The sequence below is a fragment of the Eriocheir sinensis genome, unplaced genomic scaffold (assembly GCF_024679095.1).
Source record: "Eriocheir sinensis breed Jianghai 21 unplaced genomic scaffold, ASM2467909v1 Scaffold1688, whole genome shotgun sequence".
Taxonomy (NCBI): domain Eukaryota; kingdom Metazoa; phylum Arthropoda; class Malacostraca; order Decapoda; family Varunidae; genus Eriocheir; species Eriocheir sinensis.
In genome coordinates this window covers 3065-20040 of record NW_026111059.1, presented here as the reverse complement: position 1 = coordinate 20040, position 16976 = coordinate 3065, and the positions used below count along the sequence as shown (strand labels likewise).

Sequence of the window (16976 nt, the reverse complement as noted above, 5' to 3'; positions counted from 1 at the left end):
TGGTGGTAGTGTGACCCCTCCTCTGTACCATGAACCTGAAGAAACACCTATTTGACAAGGCTTTCATAGGAGTTTAGGGCATTTCCAGGAGTAGTTCTATGACCCTGGTGGTAGAGTGACCCTTCCTCTGTACCATGAACCTGAAGAAACACCTATTTGACAAGGCTTTCATAGGAGTTTAGGGCATTTCCAGGAGTAGTTCTATGACCCTGGTGGTAGAGTGACCCTTCCTCTGTACCATGAACCTGAAGAAACACCTATTTGACAAGGCTTTCATAGGAGTTTAGGGCATTTCCAGGAGTAGTTCTATGACCCTGGTGGTAGAGTGACCCTTCCTCTGTACCATGAACCTGTAGAAACACTCATGAGAACCCGATTGACCCCCTCTTTGACCTTTATAAATAGGTTATGTGAGCAGCGAAAGTGTCGTGCAATACCACCCTAAGAGAACACTCATTCGAACCTGATTTATAACTTTTTTGGCCGGTACATAAAATCCCTGCTCAAGGTTGCCATACAGCAGGAGGCGTAACATACGTGTGGGTTTTCAAGCAAAATCTGGTAACCTATCTACATTATTGGGGCTATTTCCTTGCAAATGGGGACTTTCCTGAGAGAGTACGTCACGGCAAAGCCATTTCTGGTCTCGAAATTGCGATACAGCACCTACCGGTCGAGATAGCCTTGTCTCGTTCTGTCTCTCTTATCTCTGTGTTATGTAAAGGCTGGCCTCTAACAATACATGCAAAAACATATGTAACTGTACCTAATGGGCTATTAAGAAATGTTTCAAATGTTTTAAATGTTTCAAATGTTCTGTCTTTATCTCAGTTAATTCATTCTTCCTCATATATATATCTTGATTGGCCTCTCATCTTTTTAATTAATCCTCGATCGCTCTCTCTTAATCATCCCAGCCAGCTGTTCCTCATAGTGGCACTCACACACTTGTACACAATTTTCCTTACATACCAAGATACACTTATAATCGTCAGCCAACTCTAATATAAATTCTTTCTCCCACTCCTCTTTATAATAGTTCTGTCTCTCTTATCTCTGTGTGTTCTGTCTTTACCTCACAGTTCATTATTTCTCTCTATCTCATAATTCTTGCCTTAATTGTCTAGTTCTGTCTCTCTTATCTCTGTGTGTTTTGTCTTTACCTCACAGTTCATCATTTCTCTCTATCTCATAATTCTTGCCTTATGTCTAGTTCTGTCTCTCTCTGTGTGTTCTGTCTTTACCTCACAGTTCATCATTTCTCTGTATCTCATAATTCTTGCCTTATGTCTAGTTCTGTCTCTCTTATCTCTGTGTGTTCTGTCTTTACCTCACAGTTCATCATTTCTCTCTATCTCATAATTCTTGCCTTATGTCTAGTTCTGTCTCTCTCTGTGTGTTCTGTCTTTACCTCACAGTTCATCATTTCTCTCTATCTCATAATTCTTGCCTTATGTCTAGTTCTGTCTCTCTTATCTCTGTGTGTTCTGTCTTTACCTCACAGTTCATCATTTCTCTCTATCTCATAATTCTTGCCTTAATTATGTCTAGTTCTGTCTCTCTCTTATCTCTGTGTGTTCTGTCTTTACCTCACAGTTCATCATTTCTCTGTATCTCATAATTCTTGCCTTATGTCTAGTTCTGTCTCTTATCTCTGTGTGTTCTGTCTTTACCTCACAGTTCATCATTTCTCTCTATCTCATAACTCTTGCCTCCTGTCTAGTTCTGTCTCTTATCTCTGTGTGTTCTGTCTTTACCTCACAGTTCATCATTTCTCTCTATCTCATAACTCTTGCCTCCTGTCTAGTTCTGTCTCTCTTTGTGTGTTCTGCCTTTACCTCACAGTTCATCATTTCTCTCTATCTCATAACTCTTGCCTCCTGTCTATTTCTGTCTCTCTTTGTGTTCTGCCTTTACCTCACAGTTCATAATTTCTCTCTTATCTCATAACTCTTGCCTCCTGTCTAGTTCTGTCTCTCTTTGTGTGTTCTGCCTTTACCTCACAGCTCATAATTTCTCTCTATCTCATAACTCTTGCCATATGTCTAGTTCTGTCTCTCTTTGTGTGTTTTGTCTTTACCTCACAGTTCATCATTTCTCTCTATCTCATAACTCTTGCCTTATGTCTAGTTCTGTCTCTTTGTGTGTTTTGTCTTTACCTCACAGTTCATCATTTCTCTCTATCTCATAATTCTTGCCTTATGTCTAGTTCTGTCTCTCTTGTTTCTGTGTGTTCTGTCTTTACCTCACAGTTCATCATTTCTCTCTATCTCATAACTCTTGCCTTATGTCTAGTTCTGTCTCTTTGTGTGTTTTGTCTTTACCTCACAGTTCATCATTTCTCTCTATCTCATAATTCTTGCCTTATGTCTAGTTCTGTCTCTTATCTCTGTGTGTTCTGTCTTTACCTCACAGTTCATCATTTCTCTCTATCTCATAATTCTTGCCTTAATTATGTCTAGTTCTGTCTCTCTTATCTCTGTGTGTTCTGTCTTTACCTCACAGTTCATCATTTCTCTCTATCTCATAATTCTTGCCTTATGTCTAGTTCTGTCTCTTATCTCTGTGTGTTCTGTCTTTACCTCACAGTTCATCATTTCTCTGTTTCTCATAATTCTTGCCTTATGTCTAGTTCTGTCTCTTATCTCTGTGTGTTCTGTCTTTACCTCACAGTTCATCATTTCTCTGTATCTCATAATTCTTGCCTCCTGTCTAGTTCTGTCTCTTATCTCTGTGTGTTCTGTCTTTACCTCACAGTTCATCATTTCTCTGTATCTCATAATTCTTGCCTTATGTCTAGTTCTGTCTCTTATCTCTGTGTGTTCTGTCTTTACCTCACAGTTCATCATTTCTCTCTATCTCATAACTCTTGCCTCCTGTCTAGTTCTGTCTCTCTTTGTGTGTTCTGTCTTTACCTCACAGTTCATCATTTCTCTCTATCTCATAACTCTTGCCTTATGTCTAGTTCTGTCTCTTTGTGTGTTCTGTCTTTACCTCACAGTTCATCATTTCTCTCTATCTCATAACTCTTGCCTTATGTCTAGTTCTGTCTCTTTGTGTGTTCTTAGCTTTAATAAATTGAGTTAATCACGTTGCCATAGTGCTGCCATAATTCATACACAGAATCTGCCATAATTTTAACATTGCGGTACAACAATTTGGTCCGGCTGGCGCCATGCCCAAAAGAAGAAGAAGAAGAGTAAGTTCACGGGCCGGTCTCCGTAGCGCCATAAACCTTACTTTTTCTCGTGTTTTCCTTCAAACTACAATGAAGAGAAGATCCACAGCCTGTGAGAAGAAGGTGGAGAGGACAGTGGCGGCCAGGGAAAGGAAGAAAAACCGCAGAGAAGCCTTCATGTGACGAAAGTGCCCTTCCACTTCACCACCACCACAACCACCACCACCACTACCACAACCACTACCACCAAATCACCACACTAAGGTACAAAATCGTGCAATTCACTAAATCTACCACCAGAAAAACATGAACCACTTCAGAAAATCGTTGGTTGGGTGAAACGGTAAATTGTCCGTTAGTTTACTGGTAGGTTTTCAGGGTAGGCCTATGCATGGATAAGCTATAACTGAGTATTAGAAACAAATCAGTACTAGACAAGTGGAGGAAGAGGCCTGCTGTTGATGTGCCGAGGACCCCCAGTGGGTTAGGTAATTGCTTCCGGCAAAGGCCTATAACAAATGTGTTGACAAAATCCTTTATTAATAAGCTAGAGTTACCATTGTTTGGTTACAACATGGCCTATAGGCATAAAAGAAGTGACCATACTTCCTGACTTATGACTTCTTCTTCTTCTTCTTTTGACCTGTAACGCTTTGTATCGCTTCTTAGGTCCTCCTCCTCTCGTTCCTCCCTTCTTATTCACACAACTTTCTTTTCAGCGTTATGTAATTTTCTAATCTGAAATAAAGCCACTTATATTCACTTATACGGACATTTGTGCCCTTTTTTCCCAGCACTGCGCGAGGAACACTTTTGCCAACTTTACCATTCTTCTTTCCGTTTCCTTTTTGTCTCCATACAGCCCCAACACCGTGCAGATCGCCCCGTTTTCCTCCTCTAGTCTCCTAGCCCACTCCTCTCCGCCTATTACCATCACTACTCCTGCCACCAACTCCCCTCTCTGCCTCTCATAGTTGCTGCATTCCACTATTAGGTGTTCTACTGTTTCCATCTGCCCCGTCCTACAGCTACAGTCCTGGTTTCCCCCGTCCCTGTTCCTGCCGTTTACCTCCAGGGTTCCTGTTCTTGCTTTAAACAATAGTTTGCTTCCCCAGTCTCCTACATGCCAGTGTACTGCCTCTGGTTTCTGTTTCCTGCTGTAGAATTTTATCGTTGACTTGACACTGATTCGTTCCTGCCATTTGACTTGTCCGTCTTTCTACTGCCTTCTTCACATCCCTGATCTCCATTTCATTCCACTCTTCCTCAGGTGTTCTCTCCTTTTCCACCTCTCTAACTCTCCCCAGGTGGACTTGTTTCCACTTTCTTGCAGTATTTTCTTTGCCCATCTCTCCTCACTACTCTTTTCAATTTTCTTTAACTTGCCCTTTACAATTCTTTCCTTGAATGTACTCCATCCCATATCTCCTCTGACGGCCTCTGTGCTCCTAGGGCTCCTAATCCCCACCGGCCTACTGTGTTCTGAACCTTTTCTAGCTGTGCGATGTCCCCTTCTCTGTAGTGCGTTATCTCTGATCCATAGAGGCAATATGGTACACCTACTCCTTTCCACAGACTTCGCCCTACATCATATTTGTTTACTACTCTATTGCCTCCATTTATTATCATCCCTGACATCCTCCTTGCCTTCCCTTCATTCACTTTCCTCTGTTTCTCCCTCCTATGCCTTCCTTGCTAACCTCCATTCCTAAGTACATATATTTATCGACTACCTCCAGCACGTTGTTTCCTAGTACCCATTGGTTACTGCCTCCACTACCAAACTCCATAACCTTACATTTTCTTTCACTAAATTTCAGGTCCCACTCCCTCCCATATGCCTGAGCTATGTGCAGGATCTCCTCCATCTCCTCTTTCCTCTCCGTCATCAACACTACATCATCAGCGTAAGCCAGGCACCCTAACTTCTCTCCTCCTATCTCTACTCCTTCCGGCTTTCCTAATTCTCACTATCTCCTCGAGGTACATGTTGAAAAGCGGGACATCACACAGCCTTGTCTGACTCCTACATTATTTTCTAACCACCCAGTAGTGACGCCTCCTAACGTGAACTGCACCTCATTTCCTCATATAGGCTCTGTATTATATTTACTATCTTGTCATCTACACCTACATGTCCTAGCAGTCTAATGAGCTTTTCTCTGTTCACTGTGTCGCGCGCCTTTTCAAGATCTATGAATACTAGGTATAACTCCTTCTTCTTCAACTTGTTCCTTTCAATAATCTCTTTTAAGGTAAATATATTTTCCAGCCCTCCTCTGCCTTTCCTAAATCCACTCTGTTCCTCTCCAAGCACCTTTGCATCTCTATCCAGTTCTTAAGCTTTATTTATTATTCCAAACACCTTTGCCATGGTGTTCATGATAGCTATTGGCCTATAATTTCCTATCTCTGCTTTATCCTTTCCCTCCTTTTGTGTATCAGAGTTACCCTGCTCTTTTTCCAGTCCTGTGGTACCTCCCTTCCTCCAGAACCTCCTTGCAGATATTAAAATAACCTTCTTGACTGCATCTCCTCCATACTTGAGGAATTCTCCTATAATGTCATCTGTTCCTGCCTTCCCATTCTTCAACATTTTCAGTGCTCGCTCTACCTCCCTATTTCTATTCCTACCTCCTCCATTTCCTTTCTGTCACTGTAGATTACCATGTTCTCTATTCCTCTATCCCCTGTATCTATCTTGATTACCTTACTCCAGTACTCTTCTATTACTAACCTTATTTCTTCCTCTGTTCCAGTCTCCTGCCTCTGTTTTCAGTATCACCCTCTGATCTACCTCTTTCCCTCCTAGGTTCCTCTTCAGTCTTTCCACCCTTCTTTTCTCTCTCTCCTCGGGGTAGATTGTTTAGTTTCTCTGCCTGCAGTCTCTCCCAATCAGCAATCTTATTATTAATTAAGATCTGTGTCTTCTGCACCTTCCTATAACTGCTACGCCGCCTCCCATTCCTGTCTGTGCTGCTCCCCTTCTTTCTCTGTCAATTTCCGCAACTTTCTTTGCCTTCTGTTTTCTCTTTTTCTATCTCCTATTGCTTTTTCTACTTCTTCATCCCACCAGCCTTTCAGTCTCCTTTTTCCTACCTTGTACTTCTTTATACCTATTGATATCTTTGCCTCCTCTGCTATTACCTCTTTTACCTGTTTTTCCCACTGATCACTTGTCCTGTTGCCTTTCTCTATTTCCCTACATAGCTTTCCATCTAGGTTATCCTTATATTTCTCCCAGTCGGGATTCAGCGTGTCCCATTTTGTCTTCCACTCTGTCTTCATCTCCTGTTCCTGTTCCTTCCTCCCTCCCTTTCCACATGTCACACCTATCATTATATGGTCTGATATATCTACCTCCTCTTCCTTCCATATCCTACATTTGCTTTTCTCCACTGCCTCACTTGCCATGATATATAATCTATAGCTGATGCTGCCCCTCCAAGTTATTGGGTCCTCAAGCTCCCAGTTCTTAATTTTCAAATGAGCTGACTCTGCAAATTCTAGCAACATGTGTCCATTTCTGTTGACTGGTGCATTATTTAGGCCTATGTGTCCATTGAGGTCTCCCATTACAATCCACTTTTCTTTTCCTACCCTGCCGCTAATTTCCATTAATGCACCATACAGCTTCCTATTTTCCTCCCGGTTTTCTGCCCCTTCTACTCCCATATATACCACTGTCACCCACCATTCTTCCTTCAGGTCTGTCACCTTAACTGTGATCAGATCTCCTTGTTGTATCCTAACTTTTCTCAGTTTCTTCCAATAAGTCTACCTCTACCTTTCTTCCCGCCCTCTCCTTCACTATCACACCCACTCCTCCTCCCTTTTTCTCTCCTACTTTCCTTCCTCTCCCTATACACAGCCAGTCACCTTCCTGCCACTGTACCCTGTCATGCCACCCCGTTTCTCCTACTCCGATCACCTCAATGTTTTCACTCTCCTTCAACAAAATTATCCACTTCCCTTCGTTCCAGCCTCTAGTGTTCAGGAAGATGAAACACATATGTCTTCTTGTGGCCTCATGCTATTTTATTTCCTGTGCTACTTCTCTGTGGTGCGCCCACTCCACTATGTTCCAGCCTGCCCACACTTTTCCAATGGTGAGCAGATGCAATCCATCTCCTGCCCACACTCTTCGCCGGGCCATATTTTCACTGAGATGGAGGCTATCACACTGCCACTCTTCGGTCTTCTTCATGCACTGCGTGTTCACCCACTTTCTTTTCCAGTCATACACTGTGCCCTCCTTGCTTCGCCTCCTCGGCACACTCATCACTAGCACTTTTCCTGGAACCCGTGATTTCACTCGCTGAACTATTTCCTTCAGCTATTGCACAGTTCTTTCTTCACCCACAGTTTCTAGACCATTTCCTCCTCCTTCTACCACGACTAGGTCATCTGGTAGAATTTCCGGTAGGTGCTCCTCCACTATGCCCTTGATTTTTTCTATTCTGGCACCACTTTCGGTCCTGTCCATTATCCTGTAGAAGCCATCTGTTAGGAAGTGGATCTCCTTTCCCACCCCCTTCAGGATGCTGTCCCCGAACAGCCACAGCCGTTGCTGCAGCTTTCCTGGCCTTCTTCTCATTCGCCGCCCATCCTGCACCTTCTGCCAGGTTTGGCTCCCCACCCCGACCCATGGGGTGAAGTGCTGGCCAGACTCGTTCTTTTGGTTGACTTCTGCTGCTCCTTTTCTCCTCACCCCTGCCGTCTGGGTTGCTGCTGTTGTTTCTCTCCCTTCTTTAACCCCTGACGTCTTTCCTGTTGCTCCCTTCTCCCCTCCTGTCTGGACACCTGTTGTCTCTCCTGCGGCTTCCCTGTTCCTCGCTGGTGGGCCTGTTGATGAAACTTCCTCCTCCACACTTACCTCTGGTGTAGTTACTACCTCCTGTTTCTCTGCTGCTGCTCCTTTGCCCTCTTCTGGACTTTCTGGAGTTGCTGCACCCTGCCTTACCTTCCCCGCTGCTTCCGCCTCCTTCTCACTCTCCGTCCCTGGTGCAGCCTCCTTCTCCTTCACTTTCACTGCTGCTTCCGCCTCCTTCTCACTCTCCGTCCCTGGTGCAGCCTCCTTCTCCTTCACTTTCACTGCTGCTTCTGCCTCCTTCTCACTCTCCGTCCCTGGTGCAGCCTCCTTCTCCTTCACTGCTGCTTCTGCCTCCTTCTCACTCTCCGTCCCTGGTGCAGCCTCCTTCTCCTTCACTGCTGCTTCTGACTCCCTCTTACTCTCTGTCCCTGGTTCAGCCTCCTTCTCCTTCACTGCTTCTGACTCCCTCTTACTCTCCGTCCCTGGTTCAGCCTCCTTCTCCTTCACTTCTGCTGGTTTCCTCTTATTCTCCGTCCCTGGTGCAGCCTCCTTCTTCTCTCCCGCCTCTGCTCCTTCCTCCATCTTCCCTGGATCCTCGCTGGCTGCGGTGCCCTTGTGGTAGTTGTGATCCGCAGCCACCACTGGCTCTGCCTTCTCCACCTCATCACCAGGGGGATGTCTCTTGGCATCTGCCGCTTCCTCCTCTTTTCTTGTTTTCTTATCTTTTTCCTTCCACTCTCTCCTTGTTCTTTCTTGACACGTTTCACACACAAACCATATGTTCTTGCATTTCAAGATCTTCATGTGTTCGGGCTTTACCGCGCCCTTCACCACCATGCAGCCCACATGGTACCAGTCATCACATCTCTCGCAGCTCACTCCTTTACTCCAAGCTGTGACCTCTTTTTGGCACTTTGCACAGTCGCTGCTGAACATTGTTCTTGTCCACGGTGTGTTCCTTTTTTCTTGGATTCCCGGAATATGATATTTTTGAAGTATAAAATCTCTCAGAATGCTTATTTATGGGGGGATTTTGAAAATAAAAAATACACCCTTGTGACATAAACACGCCACCTGTCCGCATGTCAAAACCAATATTTTTTGTCCCTGAAGGCTGTACAGGGACCTAGGGAAAATAGAGGGAGTTGAGGGGGGCACAGCATTAAGATAGGATAGAGCTGTGTGTAGTACGAGCCTCCCATAGCTCAGAGGGGCCAGCCTCAGACAGACTGGTTAAGGAGTACTACGCGGCTCTCCCGTCTCGGTGGGCGCCGATTTAATCCCCGGGGCCGGCAAAACCTTTCCTTGTCTGGATTAATTTCTTGTGTGTTAAGTTACACACTGTATTCATGTGAGGGTGTAGGAAAGAGAAAATTCAGGGCGTTTCATGTGGTCCACAACAGGGATATCGTGTGCTGGCCCCAGGCGCTGAAAAGTCACTCATTTAGTGGTACATAGGGTGCTTCGTGGTGCAGTGGTTAGCACACTTGGCTCACGACTGAGAGCCCAGGTTTGATTCCCAGGCGGAGTGGAAAAATTTGGGTGGCTTTTCTGATACCCTACGCCCCTGTCCACCCAGCAGTGAATGGGTACCAGGTATTAATCGGGGGTTGTGTCCCGTCTCCTGGGGTCTGTTCCCTTCTCCTATAATTCCTTCCCCTTCTGTCTCTCTCTGGCATATGACCACAGATGTTGCTCTGACTAAACCAAACTTTCCAACTGTTCCCTTCTCCTATAATTCCTTCCCCTTCTGTCTCTCTGGCATATGACCACAGATGTTGCACCCACCAAACAAAACTTTCCAACTTTTTCCTCATCAAACTTATTTACCAACTTGTACAGTGCGATCAGATCTTCTCTCTCTCTTCTTTGTTCCAGTGTTGTCAAGTCCATCTTCCTCAATGTCTTCATACGTCATATTCGAGAGTTCTGGGACCATTTTGTTGCAATTCTCTGTCTTGAGTCCAACATAATAATCTTCCTTTGCATAGTTTTTCCTTTTTTCCTTATATGCCTCATCTTGGTATTCAAATCCTTCCATAGTTTTCATCTGTCATAGTTGATGGCCATTCTTTCCTAAGGGGCACTCGTGACTGACTCCTTCATCTAACTCAACATTTTTTGTGAAAATTAGGTCAAGACTTGATGGTTGGTCATCCCCTCTTAGCCTTGTTTCTCCTTTAACCCACTGCATCAACAGATTGTCACATCAGGTGTGTGTGTGTGTGTGTGTGTGTGTGTGTGTGTGTGTGTGTGTGTGTGTTTAGCTAGTTGTTGTATTTACCTAGTTGTAGTTTTATAGGGCCTGTGCTTTACGTTCGTGTGGTCCCGTCTCTGTATCTACATTTATCCAACTTTTCCTTGAAGCTTTGCACACTCCTTTCTGATACTACATCCTCACTTAGTCTGTTCCAAACCTCTATATTTCTTTGCGGGAAGCTATATTTCTTTATGTCTCTCAAGCATCTTCCCTTCCTCAATTTTTTTACTGTGTCCTCTTGTGTTCCTGGTGGTAATTTCTTCTTTTAGTAGTAACTCCTCGTTGTCTACTTCTTCCATTTTGCTCAATAATTTGTAGATTTGTATTAGGTCTCCCGTTTCTCTTCTTTGTTCTAGTGTTGGTAAGTCCATTTCCTTTAGTCTCTCCTCGCATGTCAATCCCTGGAACCATTTTTGTTGCCATCTTTTGTATTCTTTCTAGTTTCTTGATGTGTTTCTTCTTATGGGGAGATCACACTGCCTCTGCATGTGTGTGTGTGTGTGTGTGTGTGTAAGATTGACTGACTGATGAATGAATAACTGCGATTAAGGCTGGTATTACAAGACTATTTCCCTTCTCACATCAGCTATTTCTAAAGGTCAAAGGGGGATATCAATCAGGTTCTAATGAGTGTTTTTCAGGCTCATGGTACAGAAGAAGGATTAAACTACCACCAGGGTCATAAAACTACTCCTGGAAATGCCCACAACTCCTGCGAAAGCCTTGTCAAATAAGTGTTCTTGGGCGGAGAAATGTCTAATAATACGACCCTAAGTAAATAACTTCCTGATGGAGTGGATGATTGACTTGGCATCTTGTAGCTTTACTCTCAGGCATTTCAAGTTCCTGACTGATGTACTAATACCCCCTCAGATTGGCTACAGTGAAGGTCGTGGCAGCCAGTCAGAGAGTGTACTGAAACTCCTGCTGTGAGCTACTCCTGAGGGCCAAGACCTGCACCCTCACCACCCCTGTAAAGGATGCCCAGCTGACCCAACCCTCCACGGTGAGTCTGTCCCACTTAATGTTGCAAGAGTTGTCCGGTATACCTTCACTCTCTCATGCTTTGCCTATGTCCTGTGCTGTCCAACTTAATAATGTGAGAGTTAACTGGTGTTTTCACTATCATCTTTTTAGAGTGTCTGATTAAAAAACTAATGCAAGAGTCATGGTGTTTTTTGTTGCTGTTGAGTGCCTGGACCTATCAGCTGTCTTGTGCTGTCCAACTTATTAATGCAAGAGTCATGGTGTTTTTTGTTCCTGTTGAGTGCCTGGCCCTATCAGCTGTCTTGTGCTGTCCAACTTATTAATGCAAGAGTCATGGTGTTTTTTGTTGCTGTTGGGTGCCTGGCCCTATCAGCTGTCTTGTGCTGTCCAACTTATTAATGCAAGAGTCATGGTGTTTTTTGTTCCTGTTGAGTGCCTGGACCTATCAGCTGTCTTGTGCTGTCCAACTTATTAATGCAAGAGTCATGGTGTTTTTTGTTGCTGTTGGGTGCCTGGACCTATCAGCTGTCTTGTGCTGTCCAACTTATTAATGCAAGAGTTGGTCTGTATCTTCACTCTTAACCCCTTCAATTTGGCCGGGCCAAAACAGCGCCCCGTGCCATATCCGGGATCACTGCGCGCGCCAAAGTTCAAATGTCGCTATTGAATATAACAAGTTTTCAGCCATACACTCAACATAATCATCATGTATTATATATGAAAACATGCAGAATGGACCGTATTGGCTATACAGGCAGCCCCACGCTTGGCCACTCGTTGAACTGTCAAAGCAGTACTTTCCATAGAATTCAAATTATGTACTAGAGTGCATCTGAGGCTGCCTCCAGGATACAAGGCCTTGGCAGAGTCACCGCTCCGAGCCTACGACCGATCCCTTATTACCTCTACTCGATTTCCTGACACTACTATTTGACCTGGAGAAAAACTGAAATCGGGTAGGAGTGAAGTGTGTGCAATATCATCGGCTTGGAGCGATGGCGGCACCATGGCCGTGTATCTCGGAGACAGCTTCAGACACACACTATTCTATAACTTGAAATCTATGGAAAGTACAGCTTGGAGTTGAGTGGCCACATGTGGCGCTGCCTGTATAGCCAATACGGTCCATTAAATGGTGCACATAAAGAAACTCACTACGGCCGGTTAAAACAGCGCCTCTGCCAGATCCAGGATCACTGCAGCCAAATTTCAAATGTCACTATTAAATATAACAAGTTTTCAGCCATAAACTCAACACAATCATCATGTATTACATAAGAAAACATGCGGAATTGAATGGTGCACATAAAGAAACATAAATTAATTGATCATTTTGAGATATAAGCATAAATATAGAGATAAAATAACTTGTATATTGGTTAAAGCGAGCCAGGACGCAGTATGCGCGTCCTCAGATATGGTACGGGGGCACACAAGGACACAGTATACACGTCCTCGTGTTGAAAGGGTTAAGCCTTCCCTGTGTCCTGTGTTGTCACCTCTGTAATGCAAGTGGTGGACAATATGAGATACCCTTTGCCTCACAGTTAATGGCCACATAATGAGGTAGAGGAATGAGATAAAATTCATATAAAGCCGTATTTTTGAAAAGGGGAAGGGAGGACTCAACTGATAAAAGATGGCTTTATTTCGTACACTTTTTATTCCTTTTTAAATAAGAACACCATACATAGCAGGCAGTAGCTTAGCCAGTAGACTATTTGTACTGCCTTGGAGAATCTTGGAACCATTTGCTGAACTGAGTGCAGACCAACATGGCTCACATGAAGCACTTACGAGACTTGTCAACAGAAAACTCCTCAGTTGTATCCTTGACGTGCTAATAATTTCCCTCAGTGATTCGTGCTGCTCAGTACTCATTAGAGAGAGGCGGTTCAATATTGTTTGACCCATACTGACGCTTACTTCTTTAGTCTATTTAATTTTGGAAAGGAGCGTTCACCACTGCAGTTGGTAACCATTAGAGTTAAATAAATCTTCAACGCGATCTCGACATTAGGAGAACAAGACCCAAAAGAATTATCAACTCTCAGACGATACAATGTCATCTCGTAAAGGTCTTGTTGAGATCCAGCAACAGTACAGCCGGGTCAGACCGCAACAGCATTGATCCAATATTTCCCAAAATATATAAGGTACGTCAAGTTTGCAGTATATTGACAGGCCAACATTCGCTGCAGATTTATCTTTACTTAATGTTATGATAACCCCTCGAATGTTGGTCTGTAAATGTGCCGGCAACTTAACGTACACCTATTGAATACACACCAGCAGAGCGGTCGCTTCTGAAAATAAAAAAACTATTTTACCCCTTTGTCATCACGATATATTATTATACTCCATACCCTACCAACGTACTACTGGCTTACTCATGAGTACAGATACTATTGATAAGAGGCCAAAACTACTACCATTTGACATGGTAAAAACAACAAAACTCACACTTAGATTCAGCTGTGCACTTGTGCCTCGACCGCCATTAATCCTTTTTTCTGTTATTGATATTTAATATAATCTATACTACTAAACTTTTATCTGCATTAATAGGTTAAGTATATTATGTATAACACACCCCTAACTTACCCTACAGACAGTCAAGGAAATACACATTTTAACCCATCCGCTGCAATTGGCACGGATTTGGCTTTCACTGGTAGCCTGGTGAACTTATACTCCCAGGTCTTTCTCTGCCTCTGTGGTGGATAGTGGAGTGTTTCCTATATGGTATTGGTGTGCTGGATATCCCCTTCCAAGGTGCAGGACTACATTTTTCTTCATTGAATTGTAGCAGCCACTTTTTGCTCCACGCCTGTAGCTTGGTGAGGTCTTCTTGTAGGAAATCCGTAGTCAAGGGGTTAAGAGAATCCATCGCCAGGACCTTCATGCTATTCAATTTACACATGTTTATGTCTGCTGGAGCCTTGGGTCCAGCTGCAACACCCACAAGTCCGGATTTGGACTGTGGGCCGCCAGTTGAGTTGGAAGCCCTGGACTACATGCCGTATACGGTGTACTATAATGCCAGGCTTATTATACTGTGCCCTAGTGAAGTTTTCTATATTTTCTTATCCCGGAAGCAGCGATGGGCCAAATTTGTGCCGTGATATAAACCCCCCAAAATAGATGATACATAATCTGATCACAAATGCTTTGATATATATTATGGAATGGTTTGTGTGAGGGGTGATTTTTTTTCATTTTTCTCGCTTAGAGGGACCATTAAGAAACATGATCCCCGCAGCTACCGGGTTATATATAGTAATATCATATATAATAATATTTCAAAAAATCCGGAAATGAGTAATTATTTTGTCTCGGCCTTCTGTGCCTAAGGGCAAAAAATTTAGTTACTAATTTTTTACATTCCCGCGGGGCCTGTAGCACGTGCTAAATGTGCTACTAGGTTAACTCCTTGAATGTGGATTTCCTACAGTTAGACATCACCAAGCTACTGAAATGGAGCAAAAAGTGGCTGCTTACAATTCAATGAAGAAAAATGTAAAGTCCTGCACCATGGGAGGGGATATCCAGCACACCAATACCACATGGGAAACACTCCACTATCCACCACAGAGGCAGAGAAAGACCTGGGAGTGTATGTTACCAGGCTACCAGTGAAGGGATATCCAGCACACCAATACCACATGGGAAACACTCCACTATCCACCACAGAGACAGAGAAAGACATGGGACTATATGTTACCAGGCTACCAGTAAAGGGATATCCAGCACACCAATACCACATGGGAAACACTCCACTATCCACCACAGAGGCAGAGAAGGACCTGGGACTATATGTTACCAGGCTACCAGTGAAAGGATATCCAGCACACCAATACCACATGGGAAACACTCCACTGTCCACCACAGAGCCAGAGGAAGACCTGGGAGTGTATGTTACCAGGCTACCAGTGAAGGGATATCCAGCACACCAATACCACATGGGAAACACTCCACTATCCACCACAGAGACAGAGAAAGACCTGGGAGTGTATGTTACCCGGCTACCAGTTAAGGGATATCCAGCACACCAATACCACATGGGAAACACTCCACTATCCACCACAGAGACAGAGAAAGACCTGGGAGTGTATGTTACCAGGCTACCAGTGAAGGGATATCCAGCACACCAATACCACATGGGAAACACTCCACTATCCACCACAGAGGCAGAGAAAGACCTGGGAGTGTATGTTACCAGGCTACCAGTTAAGGGATATCCAGCACACCAATACCACATGGGAAACACTCCACTATCCACCACAGAGACAGAGAAAGACCTGGGAGTGTATGTTACCAGGCTACCAGTGAAGGGATATCCAGCACACCAATACCACATGGGAAACACTCCACTATCCACCACAGAGGCAGAGAAAGACCTGGGACTATATGTTACCAGGCTACCAGGGAAGGCCAAATCTGTGCCAATCACAGCGGACAGGTTAAACCGACACCGAGTCACTTGGGGCCATAAACTTACTCACCAATACCCTTATACTGACTCACTATGTTACATAATAAGAACCACTACCAGGGCTGCACATATGAATCTTACCAGGGCACACACACACACACTAAGAATTATTTGTCCTGGTATAGTGTGGCTAATTCTTCTGGCTCCGTGGTGTAGTGGTTAGCATTGCCTACCCTCTTTTTCCTCATTTGGTCTCTCTCTCTCTTTCCCTTCTACTTCTAATTTCTTCTCCATTTTCCTCCACTTACCTCCTTCCTCTTCCTTACCTCCTTCCTTCTCTTCTTCTTTCTCTTCCTCCGATCATCACATTTTCTCTTCCTTCTTCCTCTTCCTTGCCTCTTTCCTCCCTCCATTTGGTTCTCTCCCTTCCTCCTCCTTTATTCTCTCATTTTCTGATCATTACATTTTTTCTTCCTTCCTATTTCTCTCATATTTCTCTTTTTTCTCTCTCTCTCTCCTCCTGTTATTGCATCTCTCTCTCTCTCTCTCTCTCTCTCTCTCTCTCTCTCTCTCTCTAATCCATTAATAGTTATTCTCCTCAGGTGTGTGTTGATGCTGGGACCAAGAAGAAGAAGAAAAAGAGGAAGAGGAGGAGAAGGAAGAAGAAGAAGAAGAATAAGAGGAGGAGGAAGAATGGAAGAAGAGTACACACACACACACACACACACACACACACACACGACAAACACCTTTTTAGATATTTTTCATTTTTATTAGTCCATACAACATACATTAGCTATATACATATTATACAACATATGCATAACTATATACATTAGAAATAAAGCGTTTTGTGGGTGTCTATGGCGGTCTTCACCGTTATATATCGCCATTTTCCTCTTCATCCTGGAGATAAATTACATTGTATAATTAAACCAAATTTTTTTTCCATACCCACCAGCTCACAAAACCTAAAAATAATACTAAAAACCGGCAGTGAATCATGAAATAGCGATTATGGCGTCATTCTCTGCACTCTATTACAGCTGACATTTCTTTGTTAATCTTTCTTCTTCACGTACCACTGAAGTTCCTCATTTAATTATCTCTGCCTCATAATACAAAGTTCTGTACATAGCTCTCTGTATACAGTCTGTTTTTACCTCACAATTGTTCCTCATTTCTCGATTCTCCTTATTTCTTTGTTAATCTTTTTCTCATTCACCTATAAGCTCACAACTGTGTCTCATTTCTCTCTACGGTATATCTCATGCTATAATAAAGTTCTTTATGGCTCTCTGTA

General features: G+C 43.6%; 1 protein-coding gene and 1 long non-coding RNA gene across 2 annotated transcripts; one reads left to right on the top strand and one right to left on the bottom strand.

Annotated features, from left to right (window-relative positions):
- Positions 1–3180: 3180 nt before the first annotated feature.
- On the top strand, positions 3181–16976 carry LOC126990478 (uncharacterized). Its single transcript, XR_007744397.1, has 3 exons — positions 3181–3442; positions 11125–11257; positions 16276–16976. It is a non-coding gene; the product is annotated as an uncharacterized LOC126990478 (long non-coding RNA).
- LOC126990477 (axoneme-associated protein mst101(1)-like) lies at positions 3798–8952 on the bottom strand. Its single transcript, XM_050849076.1, has 2 exons — positions 8142–8952; positions 3798–3916 (listed from the first exon to the last, which is right to left on the bottom strand). Exons 1-2 carry the CDS (start codon positions 8925–8927, stop codon positions 3878–3880), a joined length of 825 nt encoding a protein of 274 aa, XP_050705033.1. The 5' UTR covers positions 8928–8952; the 3' UTR covers positions 3798–3877.

Bases quoted from the DNA above. Each gene is read 5' to 3' on its own strand.
- LOC126990477 (XM_050849076.1), bottom strand. From the start codon at position 8,927: ATGTTCAGCAGCGACTGTGCAAAGTGCCAAAAAGAGGTCACAGCTTGG. The intron at 3,917-8,141 runs GTAAGGCAGGGT...GCTTTATTTCAG, and splicing joins AGGCGGAAGCAGCGGGGAAG to ATTAGAAAATTACATAACGC.